Raw genomic sequence first — 24961 nt, 5'->3', positions numbered from 1 at the left:
TCAATTGTGAGGGATTCTCCTATTCCCAATGCAAAAGTTTTTTATGTAGATGGATCAAGTGGGGGAACGGGGCGGAATAACTGGAGAAAATATGAATATAACGATAGAAACCAAATATAAGTCTGCACAGAAAGTTGAATTAGCAACGTTAATTTACCTATTAGAAAATGTATCTGAAGCCATGAATGTCGTTTCTGATTCTTTATATGTTGTAAATTTATGCCCAGTGATAGCCACTGCCTCCCTCAATTCTCATAGTCCTATTATACAGAATTTATTAAAAAATTACAACACATTATTCAAAAAAGAACTGAACCCATCTTCATCACACATATTAGAGTTCATTCAGGCCTTCCAGGGCCAATGGCTCAAGGAAATAAAACTGCTGATTTGTTGGCAATGCCTATATTTAAATCACCTGTAGAGGAACATTCAGCCTTACACACAAATGCTCGTCGTTTACATGTAAATTATCAAATTCCATGGAGGCAAGCGAGAGAAATTATAAAAAGATGTAACATATGTGCCCCACTAGCACAAAAGACTCATATAGCAGGAGCAAATCCAAGAGGCTTGCAGTCTAACGAATTGTGGCAAATGGATGTAACTCAAACAGACTTATTTCCCAAAAAACCATACCTTCATGTGGTAGTGGATACATATTCTCGATTTATTTGGGCAATTCCTATATCTTCCCAAAAATCTAAGGCAGTTTGCAGTTTTCTTTTACAATGTTTCTCTGTTATGGGTATTCCGTATTTTATTAAGACTGATAATGGACCCTCTTATATAAGTAAAACTTTTGAATTTTTTTTGTAATGAATGGCAGATAAAACATCTTAAAGGAATTCCCCACAATTGTCAAGGACAGGCAATTGTGGAAAGAGCCCATAGAACTCTGAAAAAATTGCAAAAGAATAGAAAAAGAGGTTTAATGCCAACGGAGCTGTTTTCTTTGACTCTCATTACACTAAATTAGCTAAATTTACCTCAGGGAGAGAGTTATAGAGCAGGGGGAAAACATTTTAAAGAAGATAATCAGAGACAAGAAACAACAAATAATCCAATTTGGATAAAAGAGGATAAAAATGGATTGCTGGTTATCTCCTCTTGAGAGGGAGGGGTTATGCTTATGTTTCTACAAATGCTTCTACAAATGACAACCCTCCTAAGAAATTTTGGGTCCCCTTGCATCTCGTTAGAAATCGGACTGGCACTGATGATCAAGGTCAGATTGCTGGGACTATAGATTCCTCCCCACATCAAGTACAGACAGTTGTGGTGTTGCTGAGGTGACTGGGAAAGTAAATGAGGGATTAACTTTCATACCTCATATTCTCAGTGAATCTGACAAAAGTGAAAAATCCTTACAGTCTGGACTACAAATAGAAAAACAGAAACCTAAAAAAAAAAAAAACAAAACAGAAACCTGTTTTCACTGGATTACAAAATTTGGGTAACTCATGTTGCATGAATTCAATATTGCAATGCTTGTATAATATTACAGACTTGACTCAGTATTTTTATCAAGATCATTATAAAAAAGATATTAACAGAGAAAATCCAAAGGGACATAAAGGTAAATTAGCAGATGAATTTGGTCATCTTATCAAAAATCATGGGAAATGGATGCCATAAGTATTTCAATCCTGAAAGTTTCAAAGCAACAATAAGTTTACTCAATAACCAATTTGCTGGACACAACCAACAGGATCCTCACGAATTATTAATGTTTCTTATAGAAGGACTACATCAAGATTTGCTTAAAAATTCAATAACAGATGAAACTGTACACTTTATAGACAATGATAAATATGAACAATTTAGAGCTTGCAAATCTATTATCTATGATACCTTTCAAGGACAGTTTAAATCTATACTACAGTGTCTTACCTGTTACCAAAACTCTGAGGTTTAAGAAACATTTGTTCAGTTGTCCCTGGCTGTCAAGTTTGCAGATAAATGTACTTTACAGGAATGCCTTGTTGAATTTTTTAAAGAAGATGATTTGAGAGATAACAATAGAATTCACTGTAATAATTGCAACACTAAAAGGGATTTTTCAAAGAAAACATATTTATGGAAAATACCTCCTGTATTGATAATTCATTTGAAACGTTTTGCTTTTGATGGAAAACAGATTAAAAAATTATACACTTATGTGGATTTTCCTTTGGAAGACCTCAATTTAGCAGAATTCACTCAAGAAGATAATAACAAGATTGAAAAATATAATTTATCATCAGTATCAAATCATTTTGGTCAAGTTCATTATGGACATTGTACTTCATATTGTAAAATTGCCACAGAACAATATTGGATCAATTTTGATGATAAGAAGATCAAGAAAATCCCTATTGCATCGGTAAAATCTACAGCAGCATATATCTTGTTTTATATTTTCAGAGATCTACTATGAATACTTAATGATCATTTCCTTTATTTGTCGCTTATCATTGATGTTTTACTGATCATTTTTTAGGTATGATTCCTTAATAGGAATGAATACGATGAATCCCCATTGTGGTTGTTTGTATGATGTATTTATGCCTTAATTTCAGTATTGTTTTAGGTTACTATTAATTAGAAGATTTTGCAATATATTGATGTTAAGACCTATATGAAAGATTCTTAATCATGTTAATGTTGCTTTATGATTGTGTATCCATATATGTTCATTTGGCAACTTTTGACTTTTCATTGTAACATCAGTGTTTTATTGCTCTCAACATAGAGTTTGAGATGGAGGTATAATTATAGTTTTGATATAACCATAATTTTGGGTAGACTCTGTTCACAATGTTCATTATTGATGACTGATTATAATATATTTATTGTTTCATATTTGCATTATAGAATTTTATGGTCATGTTGTGCATGAAATTCTTTTTTTTAATTTTTTTTTATTTTTAATTATGAGAACAAGGGTGCAAAGAAAGAGGACAAGGTAAAGTTACAGTGGAAGGACAATCACCCATAACATAATTCTCAGAAGTCCCCTTGCTGATATCTTAACTTTGAAATTTCAGCCAAAGAACATTAAGATAAATAAGACAGAATCCATGTACAATTACTTTGTTCCTCAAGTCCCCAGATTGTAACCCATTATAATATTTCTTAACAGTATACAAGGCAATCTAAAGCCATAAAACTTACGTAACTCCTTAAACATTACAGGCATAGTATTTTCTTACATTTCCATATACATGCATATTAGCTTAAGTTAACCTCAAATTTTAAGTGAGTTCTTTTTAAGGATTAGAGTCAAAGGAGCACAGTAAAAATGGTGTTAGAGTGGCAATTGTTTGCATAGGCCCACCAAAATATGAGGGACATGGAAAGAAATAACGTTGGCCTAAGTACAAAGAGACCAGACCCCTGAAGTTTCTTGGCACAAGACGAAGTCTAGGCTCCAGGCAAGCTAGATCGTCCAATCCAAGACATTGTCTGTAGTGCCAACACACTTTTATTTTTCACACAGTCTCTGTTGTTGGTATCATGTTTCTGTATTAAAGATCCTGGAATCTGCATATCTTACATTGAAGTCAGGATGTGGAGCATCCTCTCCTTTCACCTTACAATCAAAGGGCAATGCAGGGAGCCCTGTCCTGTAAGCAGGTCGTTGTTGTTGTTAAGTCTTCTCAGTGTTAAGGGAAGTCTCTTTTAAGCAGGTCGAGGTCTGAGCAGTGTAGGTCTTCTGTGGTAGAGGATTGCTTCCAGGTGATGTTATAGACCAGCCTGGATGTTTCGTGGATGGCTTTCCTGGTTCAGGGGAAAATGGAATATGCCCTTTCTTCTGAGGTCTGTGCCAGGTCGTTATGTCAATGTTCAGGGTGTAAGGTCCCTTTGCACTACAAGATTTGTGTGTTCCAATCTCTATTAGATAGGATCTTATTTGTATTTATACTATTTTCCCATTTTAATGTGCCTATGCAAATAAGAAGCAATGCCACATGGTGTTATTGGCGCATATGGGGGCCATAAGAACAATTACAATGATTCCCAAGACATGGTTCAATCATAAGCATTAAACTGGGGGACTCTTCCACAAAAATTCCTTGCATGAAATTCTTGATCGTCTAGATTCACTCGACTTTGATTTAAAAATTTTTTTTCGTTACTATAATTTTTTTGTTATTTTAAAATATTCATTTAAACAGTTTTTTCATTATTGTATTTTCAAAGTGTTTTTTCTTTTTTCTTTTTGATTCAATTCAAATTTTTTCTTTGACTTTATTTTGATTCCTGTCTAATAGATATTTCTGGCAATTATAAATGAGTGTTATTTCCATAATTTTGTATAGTATGTATTTGCATGTTTATCAGTTTTGTAATTTTTGTTTATGGTTTTCTTTTCCTGACATTTTATGCCTTAATTTATTATTTCTCACAATTCCCCTTTTCTTCCTAGTTCTTAACGTTTTATTTGTAGGAATCTCATCACAATTGCAAGCCTCCTGATATCGAACTGAGGAATACATCATTAACTGTTCCAGTGCTGTGTCCTATATCAAGTTACAACTCATCTTTCTTGATTCATCAAATGTCTTTGGTCAGACTTTTAGGAGTTCTATACTCCCTAACTTTTTAGTGTAAATTTTGACTTGGTAAAATTTTTTTTTCTTTTTTTTTTTTTTAATTTTTTTTTATTTAAACACCTTGATTACATACATGATTGTGTTTGGGTTTCAGTCATAAAAGGAACACCACCCATCACCAGTGCAACATTCCCAACTTGGTAAAATTTTTAGCTTTTGTATTTGTATTTTTTATGATTAGAATCCTTTAAAGTATATTTAATTCTGTATTTTTTTGTGATTATTGTAATTAATGTTTTTTTTTTTTTGGTTTTTTTGGGCCACACCCGGTGACGCTCAGAGGTTACTCCTGGCTATGCGCTCAGAAGGCGCTCCTGGCTTGGGGGACCATATGGGACGCCGGGGGATCGAACCGCGGTCCGTCCAAGGCTAGCGATGGTAAGGCAGGCACCTTACCTCCAGCGCCACCGCCCGGCCCCCGTAATTAATGTTTTTAATTAATTGTAATTAGTGTTTTTAATCTTATAAAATTGATGTTATATTTCATTAAAGTTTTGCTTTTGTAACTATGTGTTTGGGGTTAGATAGTGTTATATTATTATTATTGTTATTGTATTGTACACTATTATTGTTTGTTTACAAAAAAGGGGGAATTGTTGTGTATTTGTTGTAAAATTATTTTTGCCTGGGGCCGGGCGGTGGCGCTAGAGGTAAGGTGCCTGCCTTGGACGAACCGCAGTTCGATCCCCCGGTGTCCCATGTAGTTCCCCAAGCCAAGAGCAACTTCTGAGCACATAGCCAGGAGTAACCCCTGAGCGTTACCTGGTGTGGCCCAAAAACAAAACAAAAAAAAATTGTTTTTGCCTATCATCCCACCTGGATCTTCCAGGTGGCGGTGATTAAGGAAAGAAATAAATAGCTTGTTGGGGAGGCATAGGGAGCTCTTTTGCCAGAACTGACGGCTTGTTCGGTTTGCTTTTTGGAGCTGGCTGTAACTGACAAAAGACTTTCTTTGCTGAACCTTTGGTCCCCTAATCTTTTGCATTCGTTGATTATTTACTCCGGATATTATTATCAAAGTCTCCCCCAAAAGGAGACTTGGAGACCATCAACAAGGGGTTTGACCTCCCCCCACAACGGGCAACTATCATAAGTAAGAGTTTGGGCATTAATCCTTGATTTAGGGTCTGCTATCTTCTTGGGAACCTCGTGGATTTATCAGTTTTCCACAATCTGTATTTTCATTTCTATCCCAACATTGCCTTAGGTTTCCAACTCTCCCTGGAGTGGCACCTTCTACCGACCAGAGGACAAATTGCAGATTCCCCTCTAGGCCCTGTGGAAGGCTGGAAAGGGCCCAGAGCAGCTGAGGTCAGAGCTGCAACAACCTGCTCCTGTTGCATAGTCCTGGGCCTGCCTTTGCCCATGGCAGCGGGTGTGACCATGGCCCTGGTGGCCTCCCTGCAGGAGCCTGTGACCCTGGAATGTGGCTACAACTGCTGTGGCTCATGCCTGCAGCAGAGCTTGGAGAACCTGCACGACGTCCTGCCCTGCCCTGTGCGCTTGCACCCCTGCACAGGTGGGCACCCCCAGAACACGAAGCTGGGGGACATGATTGATGTGGTCCAGCAGATTCTGTGCATGAGGGAGAAGAACAGTGAGAAGGAGCAGGAAGAAAATGAAGAGGATGAGGAAGAAGAGGGCAGAGGCCACTATGAGAGGCACCAGCAAGCCCTGAGTCTGTTCTTCGAGACGACCTGGAGCTGCTGTGTGGCCAGTGCACTGCCTCCCCTGACCACCAGGCCCACCACCTGACTCCCATTGCAGAAGCTGCTGCTCATCACAGGGCAAAGCTCAAGACTTGCCTATGGCAGCTGAGAGAGCAGCTGGAGGAGGCAGTAAGGGCCTTGGAAAGGAATGATGACGAAGTCACCGAGCTGAAAGGCCAGTTGAAACTGCAGAAGCAAAATGCGACCCACGAAGGCAGCCAATTGGCACAGTTCTTGAGGAAACAGGGCCATTCCATCGGGAGGAAGCTGGTGTATCAAAGGGTCAGTCTTTACAGACACATGCTGAACACAAAAGAGCAGCTGTCCAGGGAGGCCTGCACCGAGAAGGAGCTGCTCATGGCACTGCAGGCTTTTCTGCAGGCCGATGCCCACCTCCTCCAGGATGCTGGAGCCCTGCACCTGGCCTGGAGCCAGTGCCAGAGTCTGGGGTTCCCTGTGGTGCTTCCTGGGAGCACAAAGGGGAGAGTCCCTCTCTGCCCCCCCAGCTACATCTGCTTGGGCAACATGAGGGTCAAATTTCAGATGCACCTGATGCTGGACCCTGAGACTGCTCACCCGGATCTCAGCATTGCCTGCCAGACAACCGCCAGCTACTGCCAGGAGGGTGCCCAGCCCAGTCCTGGCGTGGGCCCCCGTGAATTCACCTTCCATGTGGCGTCCTGGAGGGCCCGGTCTTCAGGGTGGCCGGCACTCTGGCAGTTGGAGATCCGAGTCTTACGAGTCTGGTGTCTGGGCGTCTGCACCGAGGACTTCTCCAAGGGCACTTGGGCCACACAGATCCCACGCAACGGCTGCTGGCAGATGCCCATGACCATGTCGCTGATCCTGCCCCGCTTCCCATGGGGGAAAGCAGCAGTAGCCTGCTTCGGGGTCTTTCTGGACTACGAGTTGGGGGAGATTTCCTTCTACAACATGAGCAAGAAGACCCACGTACACACACGCACTGGGACCTTCACCAAGAGACTGGTGCCTTATTTTTCGGTCAGATTTTTCCCTCTCTTCATCCTTGAGTGTCCTGTGGGAATAATGTTGAAGTGCTTGGGGACTTGTGGTTGGGTCTTATGATGTAGGCTGTGCTGGTAATAAAGAGACTTAATTCCATTTTGATGTCTGGTTGTCAGTGAATAGGCCAAGGAAGTTTTCCTTCTAATTTTTCCCAATACTTACTGTGCCTATGCAAAAACAAACAAGCAAACAAAATAAATCTTGCCACATCAGCCTCCTCTTTTTTTCTTTTAAATTTTATATATTTTGTTTTGGGGCCACACCTGGCTGCATTCAGGAGTTACTCGTGACTCTGCAGCTGGCTCTTGAAAATCACATCTGGTAGGCTTGTGGGACCATAGGAGATGCCAGGGTTCAAACAAAAAACAAAACAGCTGTAACAAGTACAATAATTAAAAGTTTAAAAATTTGGGGCCGGAGAGATAGCATGTAGTTAAAGCATTTGCCTTGCATGCAGAAGGTTGGTGGTTCAAATCCCAGCATCCCATATGGTCCCCTGAGCCTCCCAGGAGCGATTTCTGAGCATAGAGCCAGGAGTAACCCCCAAGTGCTGCTGGGTGTGCCCCCCCAAAAAAAATTTAAAAAATTTTAAAATATTTTAAGGGGCTGGAGAGATAGCATGTAGGTAGAGAATTTGCCTTGCATGCAGAAGGATAGTGGTTTCAACCCAAACATCCCATATGGTCCCCCGAGCCTGCCAGAAGCGATTTTTGAGCAGAGCCAGGAGTGTCCATTGATTGCTGCTGGGTATGACCCAAAGAACTAAAACAAAAAAAATTTTTTTAACATTTTAAAACATTAAAAACAGGACAAGAGTGGTAGCACTGTGGTAGGGCATTTGCCTTGAGTGTAGCTAACCCAGGATGGATGCAGGTTTGATCCCCGGCATCCCATATGGTATCAGGAGCCAGGAGCAAATTCTGAGCCCAAAGCCAGGAGTGACCTCTGAGGGTGGCTGGTTATGGCCTTAAAACACAAACAAAAAAAATAAAACATTCAAAATATTTTTAAATATGGAGCAGGAGAGATGGCTTGAAGTTAGAGCATTTGCCTTGCATGCAGAAGGATGGTGGTTTGAATCCCAGCATCCCATATGGTCCCCTAACCTGCCAGGAATGATTTCTGAGCGCATAGCCAGTAGTAACCCCTGAGCACTGCCGGGTGTGGCCCCCCCCCAAAAAAAAACAAAAAATTTTAAATAGAAAACATTTTAACATATTTTAAAATATTCAAATATTTTTAGAAAAGGACAAATTTGGGGCCAGAGAGATAGCACAGCAGTAGGGCATTTGTCTTGCATGTGGCCCAGTCAGAAGGGACCCAGTTCAATTCCTAGCATCCCATATGGTCCCCAAGCCTGCCAGGGGTAATTTCTGAGTGCATAGGCAGGAATAACCCTTAAGTGCTTCTGGGTGTGGCCCAGAAACCAACGAACAATCAACAAATCAATCAATAAATAAAGCTTAAAAATGGAATTTTTTAAAAATAGAAAACAGCACATTTGGGTGGGGGGTATGGGCCACACCCAGCATTGCTCAGGGGTCACTCCTGGCTGTCTGCTCATAAATAGCTCCCGGCAGGCACGGGGGACCATATGGGACACTGGGATTCAAACTAACCACCTTAGGTGCTGGATCGGCTGCTTGCAAGGCAAACACCGTTGTGCTATCTCTCTGGGCCCAAAACAGCACATTTCTATGCACACTTCCAACATATTATTTTCAAGAAAAATGAAACAAATACACTATTTAAAATGAAGAAAAGTACATTTTAATCAACAAACTTATCAGAGTTGAGAGAGAGAAGTGAGGAGTTGGAGAGTGCAGCACACATCTCACATATGAGCACTACAATCTCAGAACGAGTCAGCTTCTAAGCAGGACAGGCAGCAGCAGCAGAAACACCCAACCAGCTGGATAAATGTCCTAAGTAGGCCTCGGGTGTCCTGTGGGCGGGCCATAGTTTGGGGACCCATAGTTTGGGCTAAAGCAAATGTCTCTAGGCACCCTTCAACTGAGTCATTTGCGTATCATTTCTAAAGGGCTATCCAATGGCATAAGGATCCAAATGATTCCCACCAGTAATGTAGTGATGGGTCTCAAACTCCTGTCCCTGGTGGCTCTAATCTCTGTTCATATATTCTGGTTTTCTGCCTCCCATGTCACTATTGTCATCTACAATTCTTGGGTTGGGATGCTGATGTTCAGTTGACCCCCAACCCTATTCCAAGGACTACATTGGTCAAGGTTTCTGAGCCACAAATGCCAGATCCCAGTAGAGTCTTAAATATCCAGGTCTAGCTGAGCCCACCAAGACTACAAGAATGCGAGTGCAAGTCAGCACTGCCAAGAATGGTCCGGATGTTCCCTAACTGCCCCTTGAGTATCCTGGGTGAAGTGGTTGCAGAGTCTGCTTATATAGTAGAGCATATGCCTAATATATTTGAAGTTGCAGCAGATTCTGGGAGCACGTGTTCTCCTGGTGCACACTGTGCACACTGGTGCCCCTGGCACCACTACGTGTGGCCAACAAAGCTTGAATGGAATAAGTAAATGATTCTTTAACCTTCCCCGTAAAAAATGAGGCATCGTTAATATAGAACATTTCAGGTATTTCTTTTCCTGAGGAAACTATCTTATGCTAGGAAAAAATAAAAATGCTTGTATTAAAAAAGAAAAAAACTCAAGACTTCCATCAAAAGTGTGCATAGGCTTTTCTGCCCAAGACAGCCAAAAAGAAGCCACCAAACACAATCTCCTGGGCCATTATAAGAGACTGCTGCCTGGCTCCCTGTTGCTTTTCTGCCCAAGGCAGCCAAGAAGATGCCATTGAACATAAACTCCAGTACCCAATCCTGGTACAGGCCCCACCCAATATGGTGGAGCCAAAAGAGTGCAGCAGCTCCACTTAGCTCCGTGCAGTCAGCATCTTCTAAACCATGAACCAGCACAGCACATAGTAAAAACCACTATAGAAGTGTTGCAGTGGAGAAGCAATGCATGATAATACCACGCATAGAGAATGAAGATGATCTGAAAAGCCTCTCAGATAAAAATTTTAGAGTATTAATATGGAAGATGCTCAAAGAACTCAAAGCAAGCATAGATCGATCTGAACAGACTACAGTGACAGAACTCACAACTGAAATAAGAGGTCTGAAAATCTCAGTGGATGAAATGAACACCTCAATGAAAGGTGTAACAGCAGCTGAGGATGGACAGATGCAGAACAACTGCACATAGCAGAAGAGATTGGAAAAGAACCTTTAAAGCAAATGATCAAACAATGAATTTACTACTCAAAATATGTGAGCAGTTGAAAATAGAAGTCCTTGATAAATGCAACAGGAACAACATAGGAATCATTGTAGTCTCAGAGACTCAGGAAGAGAATATTAAGAAGAGTTGAAGAAAGTGTGAGAAGAGGAAAAGAAAGAAGAATATGAAGAGGAAAAAGAAGGGGAAGAATAAAAAAGTAGAGGAAGGAAAAAGTGGAGGAGGAGGAAGAAGAGGAAGAATAAAAGGAGGAAGAAGTGGAAGAGAAAGAAGAAAAAGAAGGGGAAAAAGAGAAGAAGAGAAGAAAAAGGAGGAAGAAGGGGGAAGTAGACGAGGAAGTAGATGAAGAGGAGAAAGAAAAAGAAGAGAAAGAAATAGAAGAGGAGGACGAAGGGAAGAAGAGAAGACCAAGAGAAAGAAGAAAAAAGATGGGCCTGGAGAGATAGCACAGCAGTGTTTGCCTTGCAAGCAGCCGATCCAGGACCAAAGGTGGTTGGTTTGAATCCCGGTGTCCCATATAGTCCCCCGTGCCTACCAGGAGCTATTTCTGAGCAGACAGCCAGGAGTAACCCCTGAGCACGGCCGGGTGTGGCCCAAAAACCAAAAAAAAAAAAAAAAGAGAGAGAGAGAGAAAGAAGAAAAAAGAAGAGAGATAAAAAATGAATTGAAGATATTTTAAATTTATTTTGTTTTACTTTATTTTTGGTTTTTCAGTCACATCCTGCAGTGCTCAGGGGCTACTCATGGCCCTATGCTCTGAAATCGCTCCTGGAAGACTCAGAAGACCATAAGGGATGCCGGAATTGGAACCACTGTCCATCTGCATGCAAGACAAACGCCCTACCTTCATTCTATGTCTCCGGCTTCTGAGGATTTATTTTTTTTCTTGGTTTTTCGGACCACGGACCACACACGTTTGATGTTCGGGGGTTACTCCTGGCTAAGAGCTCAGAAATCGCCTCTGGACCTTAACTGCAGAAGAACCCCAAGAATCTGGGCCGAGCGCAAGCACCGGGGGAAAGACTCCGGCCTGCAGGATCCTGAGGTGCCCACTCCCCAACCAAAAGGGTCACCTGCCGAGATCCGCTGCTCCTGGCGCTCAGAGCGACCTTGCCATGGATGGCGGAAAGTCGTCCCTCCAGAGCCCCCCCGCAGTCAGAGCGCCCCCCCCTTGAGGAGGCGGAGCCCAAATGGCGCTTCCCCCTCGAGGTCTGGCAACACAGAAAGGAAGATAGCGGGTTGCTTGACATCAAACTACTGCTGGATTCTTAAAGGGCCAGGCTCCAGCTAGTCACCAGTACTTGGGACTAGAAATTGAATTTTTCCTTCTGGTCTTGAATCAGGCGATGGAACTTTCTTTCTATGAGGAAATGGACTCAGTGTAGAGCCAATGACCACAGGTGGGAAGGCCAGGGTGATACACTCACAGGACTGAAAAACGATGCCCATATATGCCACTTAATTTCCCAACTAGGGCTGGAGCTATGGGACATATGGAGGACTAATGCATTGCAGGTGGCATATCAGGGTTCAATCCCAGGCATCCCCTAAGGTCCCTGAGACAGCTGGAGTAATTTCCTTTTGCAGAGCAGGAGGAACCCCTGAATATTGCCAGGTGTGTTCCTAGAAAGAAAATGATTTTAATGATATTAATGTAGCAGATTCCTCTAAAACATTAATAAGTATATTTCTCTTTTTTAAATTTTTTTATTTTGGGAGGCCACACCCAGTGACGCTCAGGGGTTACTCCTGGCTATGCACTCAAATCAATCCTGGCTTGGGGGACCATTGGAGTGCCGGCCATCAAACCACAGTCTGTCCTATGTTAGTACATGCAAGGCAAATGCTCTACCTCTTGCACCACTGCTCCGGCCCCCTTTTTAAATTTTGTATATATTTTCAGTGTTCCCACTAAGCCATGTTCATATTCACTCTTTCTTTTTGCTCACTAGTCACACTCGGTAAGTAGGGTCTGGATGGGACAAAGTGTAGCATAGCCGGTACAGTATTTATTTTGGATCCCAGTAATGAATTTGCTTTGCACAGGCTTACAAGGTTGGATATGTAACAACACAATGTGTAGCTAAAACGTTCAGAGGTCACAAAAGACTTTGCAATAGTTTATTCTTTCCTCCACTCACCTCTTGTGAAGATCCACCTTGGTTGAATTAAGTATTGCATAAGTACATTTATTCCTTAACTCCATCTGCCTCTATCTACCAGGTAAATATTTTCTGAATAAAAATGATACATGGGGTCAAAAAATAGCATAGCGATAAAGCATTTGCCTTGCATGCCACCAACACAGGATGGGCCCTGGTTCATCCCCTATGGTTCCCCAAGACTGCCAGGAGCAACTTCTGAGCACAGAGCCAGTAGTAATAATTTTTTTGGCTTTTGGGTCACACCTGGCTGCGCTCAGGGGTTACTCCTGGCACTATGCTCAGAAATCGCTTCTGGCAGGTTAGGAGGACCATATGGGATGCCAGGATTCGAACCACCGTTCTGCATGCAAGGCAACCTTCATGCTATCTCTCCGCTCCCCAGTAGTAACTCCTAAGCGCCGGCAGATGTGACCCAAATATCGAACAACACCCCCCAAAAAAGATAAATGTGGGAGGTTAGGCAGCATTCAGTTGATAAGATAGGAAGCCCATGCAAATCAATGCTTTTTGACCTTTATGTCTATATAAGTTTTAGGTTTGTTATCTTTTATGTTGGGGCAGTGACAGATGAGAATTGAATCCGTCAATCTGGACAAGAATTGTGTGCTAAAATGAAATAAAGTTATATGAATAGTCTTCCTCATTAACAGTATAACCTAGTATCTAAAATGGAAAAATTTAACATACAAAGAAGTAAATTATCTGTCCAGAGCAGACAGATGAGAAGTCAGAAGCAAAACTGTATACCAATAATAAATAGTGGCAATATTAAGGAATGTGTCCATTGTATTACTGAAGAACAGTCATGAACAACGTTATAAGGTATTTTTTTTATTTTTAATTAATAAAAATACAGTATAAAATGTAGGTGTCAATGTATGGCAGTTGAACTTTGAAATATCCCTTGATAATTGCATTGAATGATAGCTGAACCTGTGTATGCCCCTGGACATGCCCCCTTGTCATGCTGGATATAAAAGGAAAGAGTTAGGCCTTTGCAGGGTGGCTTAGGATAGTGACCAAGAAAGGCCACAGATATAGCATCGAAGAGATGCCGCCTGCTTTGTATCGATTCCTTTCTCTTTCTTCTTTGAACCAAAGCTCTCTATGGGCAACTCTGGCTGGTGAATTCCACTCACACTCTGAAACCCCCGAGTACTGGTGACAGGCCTCAGACACCAGGAGGAATAAAATGTATATGTTGTTTTAATTTCTCCTGGTGGAGATTTCAGGTGGGGCTGTTGTTAAATGCTGGCATCCTGGGTGGGCACAAGGCTCGACCTGACTGCTGGCCCACAAGAACCACTGCCAACTATATAATGGTCCTGGGCAGGCTTGGTCTCTCAGCGTGTGGCCCTGCAGCCCTGGGACTCATGTTACCCAGAATTGATTCCCAATATTTTTTCTATTACAGAACGTACATAAAATGTCATGACCATCTTTATAATATTCCCAGTGTTTCTGGAAAAATTCAAAGTAAGGAGCAGATGATCTGTTAACTTAGAATTAATTCCAATTGTAAAAACAGGGGCCACAAAATAGGGCAGCAGTAAGGCATTTGCTTTACACGCAGGTGACCTAGGACTGACCTGGGTTTGACCCCCTGCATACTGTATAGTCCTCCCAAGCCAGGAGCAATTTCTGATTGCATAGCCAGAAGCCCTAAGTGTCACCAGGTGTGATCCCAAAACAATAACAAAATCAAATTGTAAACACAGATTGCAAAATACCTCAAATCAAATGTTTCATATCAATGAAAAGAGCAATAGAGGAATCTATGGCATTCAGAAAAATCTCTGTAAAAGCAGGTTCTGTCATCCTAGTTTCTCAGACAGGATCTTTCCTTACAATACATCAAAAGATAGTGTGTGATGTCATACTTCAAATAATCAGCCATAGACATTTCAGAGAAAATCTGCATAACTCCCTCAATTCTTATTGAATTGAGCATATTATATTCTCACTGCTTACTATGCAAATAAATTTAAATCTATTTAATTAGAGAAGTTTACCCCAATTAACAAATGCTTCCCAATAATCACTGTGACTGCACAGCCCTCATGATGGACTGGACATGGAGAATTCTTTCTGCTCTCCCTGGGCACAGGTAAGAGTTACTGTCCCTGGACAGAGAAGGGAACCAGGTACACTCGGAGGAGTCCGTTAGACCTGTGTCTGTCCATAGGTGTTTACACACAGGTGCAGCCATTACCAAGACAGCTAGTGAATTCTGGTGATGAGATGCGACACCTTGGATATTAGTAGAGATTTGCAAGGCATCTGTTAATGGATCAGTTTACGGATGTTGTCACAGATCCGTGGATTAAGGTTTGATGGATGGGAGCTTTAAATGCTTGTCAGCACATAGAATTTTGAATAACTGCCATTTTCAGGCTGTAGTTACTGTGGTTTTCAAGAAGGTTGCCAGAAAGATTAGTCAATAGTTGGCAGCTTTGTACAATCAGTGGGGAATTGCTCTTAGGACATAGGGATCACAATGACAATGATAGTTGGAAATAATCCCTCTAGAGAGTAACTGGGTCCTGAAAGAAAATAAAGTGATCGGCATGATATACATTCAGCGACAACAATATTGTAAACCAATTATTTTAAATGAATAAAGGAAGAGATAAAGAGAAATATATATTCACCCCAGTGGCAGGCAGGGGGCACTATGGGAATGAAACTATCTTCCTGGATGCCACTGCTGTTCACATGGAGTAGTAGCTTCAGCTTCTGGGTGCTAAGAGCAGGAGGTAGGAATCAGGGCCAGGGACTTTGGAAAGAAAATCTTCCCTCCAGAAACCCCAGCACGCACGGAGACCTCTGAACTTATTGGTCCAAGCAGCAAGGGCTGCTGATCGGTGTATCTTGCTCAAGGTCTGACTACAGAGAAATAAAAAAGTAGATTATTGTGATGTCAATCAACTTCCAGCAGGAGACTGAAAGAGTCATACTCCAGCTATTTAACAGACATTTCCTGGCCTGGAACTGTAAATCTATTCCTAATCAGAAATGGTAGGACCAGTTTCAAAGAAACATAAAACAGACCCATCTTTGGGCCTTATTTAGAGCACAGAGTGCAGCCAATGAATATCTTGTAAAACCAGGGTAATACCTCCACAGAACTGAAAGAAGAAAATGCCCATATTAGTAACAGCGCGCAGGAGATAATGAACAATGTCCATCCCTGGATGCTATTTCCATTGTTTTTTGTCTGGTAACTGGACATCCCAAGACATGAAGCAAATTCTCTGAGGCTTTTGGACAGGGTCATGGTGGTATCCTGGAATTTTGGGTCCTGAGTGCCCACTGCTACCCAGTCCTGTCCTGCAGGGAAGATCCTGCCTGGGTTCTCTAGCAATGTCATCTTCATAATCCAGTCTGGGGAGCTGTGATCATTGGGGCATGACCAGAATAGTCTAGTTTTTGTTTCTGGGTCACACCCGTCAGCGTTCAGGGGTTACTGCTGGCTCTACGCTCAGAAATCGATCCTGGCAGGCTTGGGGGATAATACAGGATGCCGGAATTCGATACACCGTCCTTCTGCATGCAAGGCAAACTCCCTACCTCCTTGCTACCTCTCTGGCTCCTACTCTAGATTATGATTTATATCCAATTGGTACAATAGCATTAGTAACATAATGTTGATATTCTAACAGTTTTTCGATGCAACCTCTAATCTAATTCCTAATTATACTCCTTACCATTTACTACTTTGTAATATCAATTATTATTCCAACTTCAATGTATGTCATTGTATAACACTGTATATTCCATTTTTTTCTATATATCACAATTGATGAAATCGTAAATGTGTGACCTCTGTGGTACATTTACTAAACCTGACACTTGTAAATTCAGTTAGGTTGCAATGAAATACAAGGTATCTTTTCTTCTCTCCATGTAGTTAATATTGGGTCGTACATATATGTTAAACATTTTCATTCAGGAACATTTGAGTAGCTCACACCCTGAACATTGCAGAAAGCATTAACATAGGTTCTCATAATTTTTAATTTTTCTTTTCTTTATTTTTTTTTAAGTTTTTTGGGCCACACCTGTTTGATGCTCAAGGGTTACTCCTGGCTAAGCGCTCAGAGATTGCCCCTGGGTTGGGGGGACCATATGGGACGCCGGGGGATCAAACCGTGGTCCTTCCTTGGCTAGCGCTTGCAAGGCAGACACCTTCCCTCTAGCGCCACCTCGCCGACCCCAATTTTTAATTTTTAACCTTTGTTTGATGCAAATGACATTTCATTATCCACATTCTAAAACCACAGACCACACTAAGTTTTAGTTTGCACCTCCATTACAAGGACCTCAAAATCCACTCCCCAAACTTCTGGTTACTCAATTTATAGGACCAAGTCGATCAACTCTCCATATATCCTTGGTATGCTGATTTCTGTGATCTCTGTGTATTGTTCAATTAACACTGCTCAGGCAGTGTCCAAGAACAGAATGCCATGCTCTATCATTCCTTGATAAATGTCCAGATTGTTTTGATTCTGAAATAGGCAGCATTGCTGTTAGAATGAGGGAGTGTTATGTATCAAGATATCTACATTTGCTTCTGCCTTTTTGAAAATAGATACAATTGGCTTTCAGACAATTCAAGCATTTTCTTTACTAACCCTGTATACTCTTCAAGGAGTCTGAACAGGAATTTATTAATGTGTGTCCTTTTTATTTATCTTGGTTTTTGTGCCACACCTGATGACAGTCAAGGGTTATTTCTGACTATGCACTGAGAAATATTTCCTGCTTTGGGTTCTATATGGAATGCTGGGGATCTAATCAAGGTCCATCCTAGATCAGCAATGTTAAAGAAAAATGTCCTATGGCCCTGGTTTTAATATGCATGCTTTTTAAATCTCTCTTCCCTGTCACTCACCACACTCATTAACAGCCCTGTTCTGTTGTTAGCTTAAATGGTGAAGTCCAAGACTCCTATGTACAACTCAAGTTTGAGATTTGTGTTGCACAAAAGATGTATATGATGAGTGATTAACTATATGAAATATGGTATCAACTCAAGTGGAAGCTTCATGCCCCAAATGTAGGGCATTGGACCACAGGTCCAAACAAACGTTGATGCAGGCAATAATGCACACATACTTAAGGGTGTAACATAAGATGAGGAACTCTCACATATAAGAATACAGCTTCTAAGTTAAAGGTAAGTTGTGGAGAATGTCTGAGTTATTGCAAAGCAAAACAAATATACAAAGGTTTTATTTACCAGGAGATATAATTCATTCAAATAAATCCTCTTAAACACAAGACTTCTCTGCCTAAGCCTAGGAATCAATTTATTAAGAATGTAACATGCTGATCACAAATACTTAATCAGGGACAGATTCTTTGTTTACAATTGTTGATAGTATGAGCATATCCCCTACTTTCAGGGGGAAGGAAATATTATGGATGAGAAATATACTAAGATAAAGTTTATAATATAAAGGAAGATATTGGAACTTTTCCTAAGTCTATTTCTCATACACGTCATGCTGTTGTGCTGGCTGATTAGTTCTTTGTAGATGCAGAAATGTTACTGTTCATTAGACATTTTTGCTTGAAACATGGATTCTCCAGTGTGACCTCTGGAGTTTAATGAGACTTGACCTCAGTCAATACTCTGCAATCATGAGGTATCTCTCCAATGTGTCCTCTCGAGTGTGATGAGACTGAACCTCTCACTCCCCGCAAACATCTGGTTTCTCCTCTGTGTGAATCCTCTTGTGTGTGATACCTATCTCTGAAGCCTCGCCCAAACTCCCCACAAACATGGGGCTTCTCTCCTGTATGTGTCCTGTGGTGTTAGATAAGACCTGATGTATCTCTGAAGCCTCGCCAACACTCCGACAAACATGGGGCTTCTCTCCTGTATGTATCCATGTGTGATAAAATGTGACCTGCGACTAAAGCCTTGCCCACATTCCCCACAAACATGGGGCTTCTCAGCTGTGCGTATCCTTTGGTGTGTGATGAGACCTGACCTATCTCTGAAGCCTCTCCACATTCCTTACAAACATGGGGCTTCTCTCCTGTACGTGTCCACTGGTGTTTGATAAGACCTGACGTATGCCTGAAGCCTTGCTCACACTCCCCACAAACATGGGGCTTCTCTCCTGTGTATCCTTTGGTGTGTGTTGAGATATGACCGCTGACTGAAGCCTCATCCACATTCCCTACAAACATGGGCTTCTACCCTGTGTGTGTCCTCTGGTGTGTGACAAGATTTGGCCTCTGACTGAAGCCTCGCTCACATTCCCTACAAACATGGGGCTTCTCTCCTGTGTATCATTTGGTGTCTGATGAGATGTGACCTACAACTGAAGCCCTGCAAACATGGGGCTTCTCTCCTGTATGTGTCCTCTGGTGTTTGATGAGACCTGACCTATCTGTGAAGCCTCGGCCACATTCCCCACAAACATGAGGCTTCTCTCCTGTGTGTATCCTTTGGTGTGTGATGAGATATAACCTCTGAATGAAGCCTCGCCCACATTCCCTACAAACATAGGGCTTCTCCCCTGTATGTGTCCTCTGGTGTCTGGTGAGACCTGACCTATCTGTGAAGCCTCGACCACACTCCCCACAAACATGGGGCTTCTCTCCTGTGTGTATCCTTTGGTGTGTGATGAGACTTGACCTCTGACTGAAGCCTCGACCACATTCCCTACAAATATGGGGCTTCTCCCCTGTATGTGTCCTCTGGTGTGTGATGAGACCTGACCTATTTGTGAAGCCTCGCCCACACTCCCCACAAACATGGGGCTTCTCTCCTGTGTGTATCCTTTGGTGTATGATGAGACTTGACCTCTGACTAAAGCCTCGCCCACATTCCCTACAAACATGGGGTTTCTCCCCTGTATGTGTCCTCTGGTGTGTGACGAGATCTGCGCTAACTCTGAAGCCTCGCCCACACTCCCCACAAACATGAGGCTTCTTCCCTGTATGTGTCCTCTGGTGTTGGATGAGACCTGACCTATTTGTGAAGCCTCGACCACACTCCCCACAAATGTGGCGCTTCTCTCCTGTATGTATACTTTGGTGTGTGATGAGATTTGGCCTCTGACTAAAGCTTCGCCCACATTCCCAACAAACATGGGGCTTCTCTCCTGTGTGTATCCTTTGGTGTGTGATGAGATGTGACCTCTGACTAAAGCCTCGCCCACATTCCCTACAAACATAGGGCTTCTCTCCTGTGTGTATCCTTTGGTGTATGATGAGACTTGACCTCAGATTGAAGCCTCGCCCACATTCCCTACAAACATGGGACTTCTCTCCATTGTGTGTCTTCTGGTGGGTGATAAGTTTTGACTTTTGACTAAAGCCTTGCCCACACTCCTGGCATACATGGGGTTTTTCCTCTGTGTGTGTTCTGAGATGTGTGATGAGTTTTGACCTGTGACTAAAACCTTGCCCAAACTCCCTCAAAACATGAGGCTTCTCTTCTGTGTGTGTCTTCTGATGTATCACATTTGATACAATAGTGAAACCTTTTCTAGGCCTCACATTCTTATCTCTTAAAAATCTTATTATTCCTAATCCTTGACCTACTTTACCTGTGTCCTCTGGATTTAATGTATGCCAGGTCTTAGTTTTTTCCTCATTTGAAATCTCGTGTTTATTAGAGCTCCCTATTTGACTGTAAGATAATATAGATAAGGCTCTTGAAATTTTTTTATCTAAAGGTATGGAGCTTTCTTTGTGCTTTTGACTTTCAAGTATGTCATTTCTAGTTTTGTCATTATAAGTATTAGAATGTTTTTGACATTGGTTCTGATTACGAGGATAGGAGTTCTCTGATGAAGCTTGCTCTTTTGGCAATGCTCCTGGGACTATCCAAGAGGGATGAATTGTGTTCATGTGATGATTAAGGAAGTTCTGATTGGAGAAATTCCGTGAGCAGAACGAACATGGGTAGATTTCTGGCTTTGGTTCTGCTGAAAAAACAAGATTTTGGTCAGAGTAGAATTGACAAGGCTTTCAGGACCATAGCTGTATTTCCTGCTAAATTCTGTTCTCCTGGCTTTCCTTATTTTATGGATAAAGAAAAATAAGACTTCATATTCTTAAATATTCTAATTTCTTTGTTTGGAATTAGAAGGTATATACAGAGGTGCCCACAACTTATTCCTTGCTCTGGGATATGGGATTACTCCTTGCAAGCTGGTATCTAACAGTATGTTTTATCTTACCATTTATATTTATTATAACTTGTAAAGTTAACAAACTCCATATTCAAAATCTTTTATTAGTTTTTGAGCTCAGCATTAAGGGCAGTGAATGGGAGCAGGAGTGGTCCTGCACATATGGATGGGAGCAACACGCCCCAAATCCAGGGCCCCCATTTCACAAAGGGCCACAATGTTCCACTCCCAATCCATGACTTGATCCCAAGAACATCAGCCCACACTCACCTGCAAACATGCCTCTTGGCAGCCTCTCTAGGATTCCGTCCTCCAACCAGGAGATCAGCAAAGGTTTCACCTTGCAATACCCTGCCCAGAAGGATATGTTTTGGGGTTAGATAATGGGAAACGGACTGAAACCTGTGCATGAGTCTGAGATTCTATTGAAAGCTGACAAACCATGGAACAGATGAAGAATCTGTGCTCTCAATATGCATTTTGATATTGCACAGATGAGACCAGGTTGAAATGAAATCAAGAGTCTAATTGAGGGGGCCGAATAGATAGCATGGAGGTAAGGCAGTGGTTCGAATCCTGTCATCTGATATGGTCCCCTAAGCCTGCCAAGAGCGATTTCTGGGTGTAGAGCCAGGAGTAATCCCTGAGCGCTGCTGGGTGTGATCCAAAAACAAACAAACAAAAAAGCTTAATTGAGGGGGCTGTATTATACCATGGGAGGATGAGTGAGCACTTGGCTCAAATGCACTTTACCTGTGTCCCTCAGGTAGTGAGCAATGACTGAAAAGCCAGGAGTAAAAGCAAGTGCCGCCAAAATCCATATGTTTCTTAAACAGAGGAAGCTGGTATTGAGCACCAACTGTTCTGCGACCAATTTCATCAGGTCCCTGTCTGAGTAGAGAGAGGGAAACTTCGATCCCTCCCACAAATTCTTCATTCCCCAAATATTCAGATGCTGGTGCTTTTATGTGAGGACATTTCAATATAGATCATGTATTTCCAGGCATATTGGACCTAGCATTTCTTCCTCGTGAAATATGTAATAGTTTAAAACCCAGCTGAGCAAATGAAGGAATTACTTTGAAATATTATTTATCATAATCAGATAACCTCATGTGTTTAGGGAAAAAAGCAGGTATACCTCTAGACACATTTTATATAATCAGTTCAATAGATCAATTTCTTAAACACCCTGAAACTCCAGCATTCTAATCCATTAAAAAAAAATGAGAAAACTAAGGAAGACTCCGGAAGCTAGGAAAAGGGAGAGAAATCCTAGCAAATTTCCAAGTTCAGCAATATGCCTGGACCTTACAGATGAGGATCTAAAATAAACACTTAATGTTTTAGCAATGAAATAAAGAATTTACTAGCCAGCAAACTTTAAGAAATCTAAAGCTGAGAAGAAAAAATAAAAATTAACCTAAAGCTGGACAATTCAACCAACACAAAGAACTTTTTTGGAAAATGAGACGCCATACAAATGAAACTGAAGAACTGAAAAACATGTCAGCAAACCACTATCACAAGAATATCACATTGGTAGAAAATCACATTGACAAACTTGAAGATAAATTACAAACCAGAGCTGATTAAAGAAGTCAAAAAAGAAAGGAGAGCTGGGGGGGAGGAGCAGTGGCACAAGTGATAGGGTATTTGCCTTGCAAGTGCCTATCCTAGAAGGAACTGTGGTTTGATCCCTCAGTGTCCCACATGGTCAAACAAAGCTGGAGTGATTTCTGAGTGCAGAAACAGGAGTAACCCAGAGTGATGCCAGGTGTGACAAAAAAAAAAAAGCAAAAAAAAAAAAGGGCCCGGAGAGATAGCACAGCGGAGTTTGCCTTGCAAGCAGCCGATCCAGGACCAAAGGTGGTTGGTTCAAATCCCGGTGTCCCATATGGTCCCCTGCGCCTGCCAGGAGCTATTTCTGAGCAGACAGCCAGGACTGACCCCTGAGCACAGCCGGGTGTGGCCCAAAAACCAAAAAAAAAAAAAAAAAAGGCAAAAAGATAGGGCTAGGGAGATACAGTGGTAGGAAATTTCCCTTGCTAGTAGATGATCCAGGACCCACAGTGATTCAAATTCTATATGGTCCCCTGTACCTACCAGAAATGATTAATTAGCAGAGAGCAGGAGTAACTCCTGAGTGCTGCCGGGTGTGGCACAAATCCAAACAAATAGAGACAGAGAGAGAAAGAGCAGTGAAACAAAATGAAGGGTACTTAATGAACAAAGAGAAGAGAAATAATCTCCAATTTATAGGAATACCAGATGAGAGGAAAATGGGAAAAAAGAACAAGGAGTAATAGCAGATAACTTTCCTACTCTCTGAAAAGAGACTTCTGTACAAATTAAGTGGGGGAAAAAGAGAGCTAAACAAAATAGAGCCCCAACAGAACACAAAGAATACATATATTAATCCAAACAACAAAAATAAACAGTGACATAGATTGAATCTTTAAAGCAGTTAAGAAACACCTTTAGTAGAAAGAAAGGATATATGACAAATCATCTCCCACTTCAAACAATTCAAGCAAGAAAAGGAAGATTGACCTAATAATGTCTACTGAATAAGATAAATTTTCAGGGGCCAGAGCAGTGGCACTAGAGGTAAGGCATCTGCCTTGCAAGCACTAGCCTAGGACGGACCATAGTTTGATCCCCTGACATCCATATGGTCCTCACAAGCCAGGAACAATTTGTTTTCTTTCTTCTTTTTCTTTTTTGCTAATTAATCACATTGTTACTTTATTTGTTTCTGAACATTCAATCCTTTCAGGTAGAAATTAACATCTAAGTTGGTATGTTTCTACAGTGGTGACAGTTTTAAACATAAAATGAAATTATAAAGGAATTTCAAGAAATACTGCTGAGAAATAATAACATTTATATATTTAGAACTTTTAAAAAGAGGAGCCAGAGAGAGAACACAGCAGTAGGCATTTGCCTTGTGCATGGCCAAACCAGGACAGATGGTGCTTTGATTCCCAGCATCCCCTGAGCCTGCCAGGAGTGATTTCTGAGAAATTTTTATTTTTATTTTTACCACAGTGGATTGAAAATCTTTCTCAGTAATATTTTAGGTAGTGACATTCATTGAATCAGGGTATTCCCACTAACAATGCTGTCCTCCCTCCACCCCAGCATGTACCCCATATTTCCCTTCTTTGCCCCCCGGGCTGCTAGTATGGTGGTCTCCTCTGTGTCTAGCTTGTTGTAGACTGCGTATCGACTCTGTTGTCATTGGCTTTGGTGTTTAAGTCTGATCATTTTTTTATTTCTACTTGATGTTCATATGACTGTTTGGTCTTGATACCCTCCATTATTTCTCCTCCAATTTGTGAGGTAGAACAAGGTGGTTCAAGTATGGTTATGTTAGAAGGAAAGAAGAAAAAAGGGGGAGCCAAAAATCAAACAAGCGAAAACTGGGAGGAGTCCTTCTAGAGGCTATAAATATCAATTTAAGACAAAAAAAGGGGAAAAGAAAAAAAAACATAACAAGAATACAAAATAAGTAAAACGAAACAAAAAAACCAAACCAAAAAGCACCACAGCAATAATTGACAACAATCAAACTATGGTCCCAAGATAAAAACCAGACAAAGCTCAAAACAAACAACAACAAAACAAAAACCATCAACAGCAATAACAAAAACAATTAATTTGTGCTTTTTTTTTGCATAGATACAGTAAATATTGGGAAGATTAGAAAGGGAGTTTCCTTTTTGTTTTTGTTTTTTTTGCTGTCTGTGGATATATTTAATATCTAAAGATAAAGACAATGATCAGGGAGGGATGATCTCCCCTGTGGCTAGAGTTAGCATGGACTAAGGCATTTGCCTTTCATGCAGAAGGATGGTAGTTCGAAATCTGGCATCCCATATGGTCCCCTGTGCCTGCCTGGGGCGATTTCTGAGCCTAGAGCCAGGAGTAACACCTGAGCACTGCTGGATGTGATCCAAAATCCAAAAACAAAAAAAACAAAAAAAAAAAAAGAAAGGGAGTTCCCTTGGCCTAAGAAATACAGGG

General features: G+C 41.5%; 1 protein-coding gene across 1 annotated transcript; it reads right to left on the bottom strand.

Moving 5' to 3' along the window:
• Positions 1 to 15502: 15502 nt before the first annotated feature.
• On the bottom strand, positions 15503 to 21212 carry LOC126008749 (histone-lysine N-methyltransferase PRDM9-like). The gene is given in 6 exon segments (XM_049772975.1): positions 15503 to 15659; positions 18529 to 18635; positions 19113 to 20126; positions 20209 to 20211; positions 20295 to 20725; positions 21203 to 21212. Coding segments are annotated over 6 exon segments (1722 nt in total).
• Between the last annotated feature and the right edge of the window lie 3749 nt (positions 21213 to 24961).

Source organism: Suncus etruscus, chromosome 5 (assembly GCF_024139225.1).
Source record: "Suncus etruscus isolate mSunEtr1 chromosome 5, mSunEtr1.pri.cur, whole genome shotgun sequence".
NCBI lineage: Eukaryota > Metazoa > Chordata > Mammalia > Eulipotyphla > Soricidae > Suncus > Suncus etruscus.
This window is presented reverse-complemented; position numbering and strand designations above follow the sequence as displayed.